The 11,737-nt window shown below is 40.7% G+C and overlaps 1 protein-coding gene across 12 annotated transcripts in view; it reads right to left on the bottom strand.

Annotated features, from left to right (window-relative positions):
• TNRC6B (trinucleotide repeat containing adaptor 6B) overlaps positions 1-11,737 on the bottom strand; it is a 261,927-nt gene that overhangs the window by 65,638 nt on the left and 184,552 nt on the right. For all 12 annotated transcript variants that reach the window (XM_027107723.1, XM_027107726.1, XM_027107725.1 and 9 more), the window contains 2 exons: positions 7,409-7,430; positions 438-776 (listed from right to left, as the gene is read on the bottom strand). In XM_027107723.1, the coding sequence (XP_026963524.1) occupies positions 438-776; positions 7,409-7,430 (361 nt within the window). The remainder of the gene's footprint in view (positions 1-437; positions 777-7,408; positions 7,431-11,737) is intronic.

Raw genomic sequence — 11,737 nt, 5'->3', positions numbered from 1 at the left:
CATTATCATCTAAGAGACCATTCTCTCTATTCTCCTGGCATTCCAGGAACGTAAACACGGGAGTCTAAGATTCAGAACCAGCCTCTGCACTAGCCTCACTTCCGTAGCCCCCTGAGCACACACCTGTGGGGGAAGCTGGGACTATGGAGGCTCGAACTGTAATGCTCTTGTCTGAGGAGGAAAAAAGGCCCCAAAGAGAGAGGAAAAACAGCAGCGACATTAGACGCTCAGGCCAAGACCACACACACTCATTGGATACCAAAACCCAGTTTCAGAAGAGAAATGCTGGTACACATCTCACACTGGGCTCCTCCCCCATCTTTTGAGTAACCCCAAGCGTCTATATAATTAACGTGGACTTTACATGGGCAACGCAAGCGACATGCTCACTCCCTGCAGCCGCTGTGCCTCCCGTTCACCTGCATTAGGCTCCTCACCTGGTGCGGTCCCACCCTCGCTCTGCAGCAGCGCTCCTGTCACTTGTGCGTTGGGGTTTGCTCCTGGCGCTGTGGAGGGAGGAGGCCCCGCCCCGCCCCCGAGGAGCATGCAGGACGGTGGAGGAGGCTGCCCACGTTTTAGTAACACTTTGTGGTCCTGCTGGCAACGGAATCGCGGCGGCACCTCCCGAGGCATGTAGCGGGCGGCGCTTGGCGGTTGTCCGTTCGGCACTGCCACCCTTTTGGCATTGTTGCCACCATTGACTGGTGGCGATGGAGAGCTGCCAATTGGGCTGGCGGCCGTTGGTTGGCTTAAACTTGGTTTCGTCACTTCGGGCACTGAAAGAGAGAGATTGGGAAACAGCCTTTGAGATCAAATTCATTTTTCTGAAGATTTTTTTTTTTTAAATTATTATTTGCTTTTGCGGTACGTGGGCCTCTCACAGTTGTGGCCTCTCCCGTTGCGCGGCACGAGCTCTGGACGCGCAGGCTCAGCGGCCATGGCTCACGGCCCAGTCGCTCCGCGGCATGTGGGATCCTCCCGGACCGGGGCACGAACCCGTGTCCCCTGCATCGGCAGGCGGACTCAATCACTGCGCCACCAGGGAAGCCCTGAAGATTATTTTTAAGAAAGTTTCCATGAGACCAATTCTAATAAGACAACTCTTCTTTCACCCAACTCTGAGGGACATGCTCTTTCCAGATTCCCCAGCATCTTCAGTTTACCGAAGGTACGGTAAGGGCAACGAGTGATGGTGACAAGGATTCAAAGACTGAGGTATCATGGAATTACATTCCATTAACTAAGGAGGAGAGGGAAGCAAGCACCATTCACTCCCCTAAATCAACAGTGGGCTGCCTAGAAGGTCTAAGGATGCATACAAACCCCACACAAAACCCATGGTAAAGGTTCAAGGCTCTCAGCCCAAGGGCCTTTTCCCTTCATCCACATCCTGAAAGACTGGCCTCTGAGAAAATTTCCCCCAAGTCCCTGGACTAGGTAGGCTACGCACCCTTCATTTGGGATCCTGGAACATGCTGTCCATCTCTGTACCACTGAATGAACTGGTTATACTGACATTCTCCATTTACAGACCCTTCTCCCCACCATGCCAGAAGTTCCTCAATGGCAAGAATCTTTCATCTTTCTTTCTCAGGGCCTGGCACAGAGTAGTCCCCTACAGGGAACCCCAGGCCTAGAGAATCACAAAATCAACTTGGTTTTGGTTTCTATAGCCACCTGAACTCAAAGACTCTTGGCACTCTGTGTAAACATTAGAAATGTTATCTTTTTGCTTCTGTCCAAAAAAAAAAATTAAGTGGACCTTGTGTGTGTTTTTTCAACTGTTCATTTAAAATAAAAATTTCAAAATGTAGATAGTTCTCCTATTTACTTTAAATACTTAAGGTTTTCCCTCACTTTTACAATGGCAAACAGGAAGTACTGGAACATTGAGACGACCGTGAAGCTCTGCAGGACCCCTTGGCTTCCCCTCAACCCTACAGAAAATGTTCCTCTGGATCTGCACCTCCCTTGCTTCATCTTACCAAAAGACTGCCACCCTTTCCAAGAATATCCACCTGGCAAATGCAGGCTGGCAGCAATACAGAAACAATCATTGAGACTGGTAATTCAGATGATTCTGAGGCCCAAATCCTTGACACCCAGAGTCATGTTAGGGCCAGCCCTGGTGGCAGTATTGCTCTAACTGCTGAAATGATGCTGGGCCAGCATGTTGCTTGTTGAACTGGGTCCTTTATGAGGAGAGAGGTACATCATCAAAAATCAGGGGGCCCAATCTATACCCACTGGACATTGGTGAGTACTGTTGAGTGACAGGAAAAAAAAGAGTAGGAGCCTGAACTGGCTGCAAAGCAATGCTTGGGTCTAACCTTAGTCAATCATGAGGCAGTTCTGGGCCTCCTAGTAAGGAAGGGAGGTCAGAGGATAAATGAATGAATGAATGAATAAATAAGTAAATAAACATATTTCTTAAGAAAATAAACTGGTCATTATCTAATATTATTAATATAGTACCCTTTGCATGACTTATAACAGCCAGTGGATAAATAACTGATAATGAATGAATAAAGATGAATTATTTAATGATTCATTTTCTATCTGTGCCTGGAGGATTCCGTAGCACATGGCATTCCCAATCCCCTTTCCTCTTATTATGAGAATAAACAAGAAGCTGACAAAGGCTGGCGGGATTCTTCCCAACCAGTTTTTAGGACAGAAGGAGTTATGCTTCTGCAAGGCTACCCTTCTATAAGAGGGCTAGAATCTCCACTTTAAGGTAACCAGGTTTGTTACATGCCTTCCCTCATTTCTCTAAAATAGAGTAAGACATGGTAAGGAGAGTCTACAGAGCTGAGATCTGAACATCAGTTCGAATAACTTTACAACATTCATAGCATAACCAAAGAAATCTGGTGGGTACTGTGTATTGTGCAAGATTCCCTGCAAAAGCTCCTCAAGGCATTTTCCCACCATCACGTCAGAGGTAGAATGGATCATAAACGATGAAGTCATTGTAAAACAGGACCACCGCTTGACCACTCTCCTTGCAACATGGTGCTCTATTCTGGGAGATGAGCCATTCAAAACTCTAGGACACAGTCAGAAAAAGCCTGCCTGTGATACATGTTAAGAGCAAGCTGTTTCAGGACTTGAATGAATTCTTATTGTTGTTTTTTTAAAAAATTACATCTTTCTGTAAATTCAAGAATTTTCAACATTTAAAAGCCAGTCACAACTCTAGGCACTAACTGGAGGGCAATGCAGCTGTTGGGCAGGATGCCCAATCCGACCTACTTCCGAAAGTCCAACTAGAGACATCAGAATCAGTGCGTGTGCCACGTCATGCTCCAGAAAGTCAGGCAGTAACAGAGGAGAGGGAAATTATGATTAAGTCTGAATTACTTTTTGGGCCCTCTCTCTTCTCTTCTGAACCTTAGTGATTTTAATAGCTTGTGGTGCAAATATTTCTAAAGATGAGCTGCTCAAAATAAGGGCACAGTTTCTTATTTTCCAGAGAGAAAGTCTGTGGCTTAAACATGATCTCTGCATCAGGGAAATAAAGACGTGAAAAATGCTGGGTATCCTATTTGCTAATTTGCATTCATTTACCCCCAAAAGCCATTTACTTACTCTAATGATTGAATCTTTTCCCCTTCCCTGCTGCCATTATTTAATACCATTCTCATCTTACAGTCTGAACTTCTAATTGCCTCTATTTCTGAAAAACTTCAATAAGATTCTTTTTCAGATAAAAGTATTCTTTAAGAAAATTCCGATACGGGTAGGACCAATACAAACTATTTTCTTTAAACACCTTTTTGTTTCGGTTTTTTAATTAATTTTTATTCTTTAAATACCTTGATGGTACCAAACATCAAAAACAAACAAATAAACAAAAACAAACAAACAAAAAACCCTTCTAGAAATGTTTTAAAAGTAGTAGTTAAAATACAAACAAGCTCTAGAGAAGACATTATTTTAGACTGAAAATTTTCTTGGTGAATAATAATGAGTTACAATGCAATACAAAAAGTCTCAAAGATTGATGACACACAGAGTGGCTGACACACACTCAACACTGTTCGGTAACCTCTAAGCACTGTCTCCATTTCTTTACCTTCCACTCACTCCCCATACTCAATGCACACTGGCCTTTGTCCAGATTGTCTCCCTGGAAGCTTCTCTCCTCGTTAAATCACTAATGATTCCGCTGTCATTCTAATGGGCACTAGTTGGACCTCGGGGGGAGAAAGCTTACCTCAAATATTAATCAATCAGAGTAGACCCAAGGTTATTCAGTGCACGCAGCACCACGCACCCACTGTAATATGACTTCTGGAATGGACTCAAAAGCCGGAGTTGTGGCCACTGTACAACAGTGGTCCACCTCCTCAGGTATGCTGATGGGAAAGTGCTGTTTCTCTGCTGTGTCCAAACTGGGTAAAGGTTATGAAGTACTGCTTTGGACAGCAGTATCTGAAAATTTTAATTTATATTGAGCTGGAAGCTTTTCCCTGTTGCTTTGACTCACCAACAGACATTTACCAAGGAACTGCTAAGTGTCAGGCACCAGAGCCCTTCAAATCTTTGAAGATAGTTACCATAGCTTCCCCATGTGGGAAGCATTCCTTGGGAGTTAAACACTCCCCACCCCCTTCCAGTATTTAACCCTGCCAGAGGGGACACAGGTTCAAATTCCTTGACCATTCTGGCCCAAACTCTTCATAGTCCATAGAGGTTGATCTCTGTTCCTTTGCATAGAGTGGTGCCCACTACAGGAACTGTGAATCCCTGCCTAGATACTGTATTTCCAGTAATGTAGCTTAAGGTCATGTTAGTTTCTACAAATCGGTTATTTCATACTGATAACTTCCATTAAGCCAACCGTCACCCTAAGATCTAACATCTTTTTAACAATGCTAAATGGTTATGTCCAAACTCTTCCATTACATAGTCTATTTCTTCAATCCTAATCATACCCTTCACCCCTGTTAAATCTGGTCTATTACATCAATCCCACAAACTTTTCCAATTCCAAGACCAATATCCAACAAAGGAGGAGATCAGCTTCTACCTTAAGTGCCTTTTAGTTATTTGCTACTTGAATAGCAGGTCCAGCTCTGGCCCATGTCTTCACCTAACCTCCACTTGAAAGCCCTGTCCTGTTTTCTCCAAAATTCTCACTTTTTTTAAATGATGGAAAATAAAGAAAATATGCTGAATTTACTTTTTCTCTGAAGTACGGACAAACCTTACTTCAGTCCTCTGTACAACCAGAGACTTGGCACCAACACAGTCTTTTTTTTTATATAGGGTCTGTTGGGGAAAGAGAGGTGGATTCAGAGTTAAGGGGAGGCTGCCTGAGGCAGGCACCATCTTTGGGAAGGGGAATAGGACCCAGAAACATCAGCTGAGGGAAGAAAAATGGGATTTAGGCAGGCTCTTGCGAACAAAGATGAAGATGTGGCTGTAAAACGGGATAAAAAAGGTAGAAAAATCAGGGCCTCCTTCTACTTATGGTCTAACATACCTCAGGGATAATTTTTATTCCCCAGTTCTAACAATTAAATCCCTTTTGAGACCCCAAACAGGCTCTCAGCTCACTTCAGGATTATTTTAATTTTTGAGTGGGAGGGTGGTGGCGATAGGGGGGTATGGAAACTGTGAAACTGTATTCCATTTTATGGTAGGTATGAGAAAAACCCTAAATGGAGGGAAACTTTGGTAGTAAGTAAAAAAAAAAGTTTAATTTGTAAGGCTTTGGCAGAGAAAAGAGGAATGTGATTCTGAGAAGAGACCTGGTACAAATAAAAAAAAAGAAAGAAAACTCTAACGGATTTTCAGTTTTCCAATAGAAATACCACTTAACGTACAGAGCAGCTTATTTCGACAGCTCAACTGGTCCTTGGAGTCACAAGTATTAAGAACTGTGGCCAGGCCCAGGAACCCAACCACTGTGTTCCAGCAACCACAGAGTCTGGATTTCTTAGGAAAATGCCAATTTTCTCATCTGTTGTCCTCATAAATCATCAAAAAGTCCTATAAATATACTTATATGCCAAAATCCTTTCCTAGACAGTATACTGGTTTAGAAAATATGGACACTGTTCTACTATCAATAACACTATTTCTATGGTAAAGTATAATTTACATTTCAAACAAGTAATTTATAGAGATACTTCCAAAATAATGCCTACCCCTGGGTTAGAAACTGGCTGGAAGTACAAGGGGAGAACACTGTTCTCTCTAACTAATTAAAATTATTACAGCTAACAGTAGTTTCTCTCAGTTTATTTCATAAATCACTACAAAGTTCCAGACTATATTCTCTTTGAAATGCTTTTTGATTAGAAATATATGACAGTAATGTCTACTCATCTGAGAATTTTTTAGTTTTCCAGAACTAAGTTTCCTAAGAAACTAGTACCATCTTTATTAGTCTTCCACCACTGTGTGACATACTTTGGCCTGGTGGTCCAATAAAACGAAACAAAACAATTTAGAAATCAGTCATTAGAGAACCTCCCATCAAGCCTTGGCCTCTCCATGACCCTTTTCTTCCCCCATGTTATAATCACATCTGATTCCCTTCATCCAGGGTAGTGGTCCTCAACTTGGGACATATACTGTGGTCACCCTGCAGAGCTTCCCTACATCGATCTGCTAGGGCTGTGACCTGGGACCATGAAGGTTTGAGAGGAGACTGGGCTTGCGTGTTTTGACAAGTCTATGCAAATGATTCTAGTGCATATGCTAGCAGACAACATATTTAAGTGAGTGAGGTTAGGAGTTACAACACTGGTCTCAAGGAATTAAGTCTCCCATTCTTAAGGAGAACTGACCAAAAGTATGACCACTGATTACGCAAGACTGCATGATCAAAATGAACAAAAGAGAAAGAACTGAATACACGCAGACCATTAGAGGTCGAGAAGGACCTCAGGGACATCTGCTTCTGTTTACAACACATCACAATTTTGTAAGAGTTAAAGTGCATTATCTTTTTTAAAAGCATATTCCAGGCTCTAGTTCAGAAGACAGCATGAGCATCCTAAATGTAACACTCATTTTCAGACTCAATGCCTATCATGGATCAAGGTGGTGAACAACCCTCTGCAAGGTGGTTAACAACCCATCTGTAAAGTAGGGACCAGTGTGTTGCTTTTGCTATTGTTCTAAGAAAAATTTTGAAAAGGTTCAGTTCAAAATCATCACCTCTTTACTTTCAAAACAAGGTATTATTACACTGTCCCAAAAAATGTAAGGCCAACTAGAAACACTAAGTACTTTTAATTTGTCATTACTGCTCTTCAGTGACTGCAAACAGCCAAACTTAATTACTCTACACCCACTGCCACGAATCAAGTGGATTGGAGGCTGAGTCAGCAAAGTGTAAAATCTAAACACAAAAGAGCATAAATCTAAAAAGGAAAAAAAAAAATCTTACCTTTGGTTTTTTGTTCCGTGACCTGCAAAATAAAGAGATGTGAGTAAATGAGACTTGCTTTCTAATTCTGTATTGTATTGTAAGACTACTTTAATTCTGATATTAGTAATTCAAGGTGTCAGATACATAGGCATACCTAAAGTTCAGAAAAAGTCAGTTCAGACATCCTTCTAAACACAACGGCCATATGTCCAGCTATAACTTACACGACCATCATTATGAAAGATTCTAAAACTTAAGACAAAAAAGCATTCCACTCTCGTTAAATGAGGTCCTTGCACTGGGAATGCTATTTCCCATTCAGGGACCGCAATGACTAGAGAAAAGCAAATGGATGAGGCCCAGAAACAAAATTAACTACAGAGACAAAAAGATTTACCTGTGAGTATGGACTCAAACACTTGACTTCAAATCTAGAAAGCAAAGTTTAAGGGGCCATACTCAAGAGGCATCAGAGATCACGGTAGGAAAGCTGGATTCAAAACCAAGCTATGCCACTTCCTGGCTATGCGATCTCAGTTTTTAATTTACCTTCTGAATGAAGATAATAACAGTATCTCCTTTGCAGAAAAGGATGCTGTAAGGATTAAATCAGATATCCTACACCAATGCTTAATAACTGCTATTATCATCAAAGTTTATAGAAAATAATGTGAAACAGAAATATTCAATAAGGTTGAAATATATAAATTTTGAACAAATACATATTGCTTTGTTGAAAGTATTTCTTTATATAGTAACTAATACATTTCTGGAAGTGACTAACTTAAAAGGTTGGATATGCTGAATATAATAATGGGTTTTTGGAGAGTTTGGAAATGATGACTAGGAGCCACACGGAAAACTGCTTCTGCTATTAAGAGGGGAAAATAAAGGAGAGCATCTAATTATACATGCCCTATAATATTTAAGCAAAACCACAAAAGGTCATGAATAAGAAAAATATTCCAAAGGAAATGCACCAGAATTCCAATAGGGGTTAAATCACATTATTGAGATCATGGGTTATTTTGACCCCCTTTTCCCAACTGTTAATCTTCCAAAAAATATTTTTATATTAGTTCTCTGACTTCTGTAACAAAAATATTCCTATAGAAGAGGTTTAATTATTTGTGGCTGGCAATCATAGTAAGTTACTGCTTTGGGTGTTCATGAAAACATGGTCATCTTTGGAAGGTCTGTCCTGTGGCTAACCAGCCCCTTCAAAACGGATTCCAGCACACCACTGAGTTAAAACAATCCACTTGGATGACCTCCTGGAGTGTTTCTTACATTCTTGCATTAAAAGACAAGCTAATTCTGCTGTACTGATTCTGTGGTAGGCAGCCTCTTAAAATGAATGTGCTTCCCAGTACTGTTACAGAGCTCAATTCTACCGTATAATTTCTATAAGCCCATATATCGAAGAATGAACTGATTTGTATCCACATACCAATTCCTTAAGGCAACTGAAGATTATACCACTGTAAATACTTCTCACAATGCCATTTGGAAGAACAGTTATACAGGAAGTCAATGCCTTCCCTAGCTGTAAGCAACAAACCCAACTAATGTCAAATGTGTCTTATAATGTGGGTTCTGTTAAAAAGAGCTGCCCCCAGACGGTGAAAAGCTGGATGATCAAAACATATGTTCTGCCAACGCTAAACAATGATTCTTTAGCAGCAGGAGACTAACGAACGTGAGTGAAATCCTTCTCTGACACCTCTCTCATGAGTGAAATCTAACAGTTTACTCAGGGAAGGTTCTAGAAAGAGCAAACCACCATAACCACTGAGCATAAAGGAAAAGAAGCTCGTGCTTAATTTCTATGTAGAAAAAACTTAATTTAGCTAAATAAAAGTCAGTTCTTCAGGAAAATTATGTTGCCAGCATCCATTCTTGACCGTTCACTTATTTTTTTAAATACATTTATGTATGTATGTATGTATGTATGTATGTATGTATTTATGGCTGTGTTGGGTCTTCGTTGCTGCGAGTGGGGGCTAGTCTTCATTGCGGTGCACGGGCTTCTCACTGCAGTGGCTTCTCTTATTGTGGCGCATGGGCTCTAGGCACACAGGCTTTAGTAGTTGCAGCACACAGGCTCTAGAGTGCAGGCTCAATAGTTGTGGCGCACGGGCTTACTTGCTCCACAGCATGTCGGATCTTCCCAGACCAGGGATCGAACCCACGTCCCCTGCACTGGCAGGCGGATTCTTAACCACTGTGCCACCAGGGAAGTCCCGACCATTCACTTCTTTTTTTCTTTTTTTTTTAAACATCTTTATCAGAGTATAAATGCTTTACAGTGTTGTGCTAGTTTCTGCTATATAAAAAAGTGAATCAGCTATATGCATACGTATATCCCCTCCCTCTTGCATCTCCCTCCCACCCTCCTTATTCCACCCCTCTAGGTGGTCGCAAAGCACGGAGCTGATCTCCCTGTGCCATGCAGCTGCTTCTCACTAGCTATCTATTTTACATTTGGTACTGTATATATGTCAATGCTACTCTCTCACTTCGTCCCAGTTTACCTTCCCCCTCCCTGTGTCCTCAAGTCCATTCTCTACGTCTGTGTCTTTATTCCTGTCCTGCCCCTAGGTTCATCAGAACCTTTTTTTTTTTTTTAAGATTCCATATAATATGTGTTAGCATATGGTATTTGTTTTTCTCCTTCTGACTTACTGCACTCTGTATGACAGACTTTAGGTCCAGCCACCTCACTACAAATAACTCAATTTCGTTTCTTTTTATAGCTGAGTAATATTCCATTGTATATATGTGCCACATCTTCTTTATCCATTCATCTGTCGATGGACACTTAGGTTGCTTCCATGTTCTGGTTACTGTAAACAGTGCTGCAATGAACACTATGGTACATGATTCTTTTTGAATTATGGTTTTCTCAGGGTATATGCCCAATAGTGGGATTGCTTGGTCATATGGTAGTTCTATTTTTATTTTTTAAGGAACCTCCATACTGTTCTCCATAGTGGCTGTACCAACTTACATTCCCACCAACAGTGCAAGAGGGTTCCTTTTTCTTCACAAGCTCTCCAGCATTTATTCTTTGTAGATTTTTAGATGATAGCCATTCTGACCGGTGTGAGGTGATAGCTCATTGCAGTTTTGATTTGCGTTTCTCTAATGATTAGTGATGTTGAGCATCTTTTCATGTGTTTGTTGGCAATCTGTGTATCTTCTTTGGAGAAATGTGTATTTAGGTCTTCTGCCCATTTTTGCTTTGGGTTGTTTGTTTTTTTAATATTGAGCTGCATGAGCTACTTGTATATTTTGGAAATTAATCCTTTGTTGGTTGCTTCATTTGCAAATATTTTCTCCCATTCTGAGGGTTGTCTTTTCGTCTTGCTTATGGTTTCCTTTGCTGGGCAAAAGCTTTTAAGTTTCATTAGGTCCCATTTGTTTATTTTTGTTTTTATTTCCATTTCTCTAGGATTTGGGCCAAAAAGGATCTTGCTGTGATTTATGTCATAGAGTGTTCTGCCTATGTTTTCCTCTAAGAGTTTTATACTGTTTGGCCTTATATTTAGGTCATTAATCCATTTTGAGTTTATTTTTGTGTATGGTGTTAGGGAGTGTTCTAATTTCATTCTTTTACATGTAGCTGTCCAGTTTTCCCAACACCTCTTATTGAAGAGGCTGTCTTTTCTACATTGTATATTCTTGCCTCCTTTATCAAAGATAAGGTGACCATAGGCGTATGGGTTTATCTCTGGGCTTTCTGTCCTGTTCCATTGATCTACATTTCTGTTTCTGTGCCAGTACCATACTTTCTTGATTACTGCAGCTGTGCAGTATAGTCTGAAGTCAGGGAGCCTGATTCCTCCAGCTCCATTTTTCTTTCTCAAGATTGCTTTGGCTATTCGTGGTCTTTTGTGTTTCCATACAAATTGTGCATTTTTTTGTTCTAGCTCTGTGAAAAAGCTCTTGGTAGTTTGATAGGGATTGCATTGAATCTGCAGATTGCTTTGGGTAGTATAGTCATTTTCACAATGTTGATTCTTCCAATCCAAGAACATAGTATATCTCTCCATCTGTCTGTATCATCTTTAATTTCTTTCATCAGTGTTTTACAGTTTTCTGCATACAATCTTTTGTCTCCTTAGATAGGTTTATTCCTAGGTATTTTATTCTTTTTGTTGCAATGGTAAATGGGAGTGTTTCCTTAATTTCTCTTTCAGATTTTTCATCATTAGTATATAGGAATGCAAGAGATTTCTGTGCATTAATTTTGTATCCTGCTACTCTACCAAATTTATTGATTAGCTCTAGTAGGTTTCTGGTAGCATGTTTAGGATTCTCTATGTATAGTATCATGTCATCTGC

The sequence above is a fragment of the Aethalodelphis obliquidens genome, unplaced genomic scaffold (genome assembly GCF_003676395.1).
Source record: "Aethalodelphis obliquidens isolate GAN/ISIS:26980383/991018 unplaced genomic scaffold, ASM367639v1 scaffold8, whole genome shotgun sequence".
Classification (NCBI taxonomy): Eukaryota; Metazoa; Chordata; class Mammalia; order Artiodactyla; family Delphinidae; genus Aethalodelphis; species Aethalodelphis obliquidens.
This window is presented reverse-complemented; position numbering and strand designations above follow the sequence as displayed.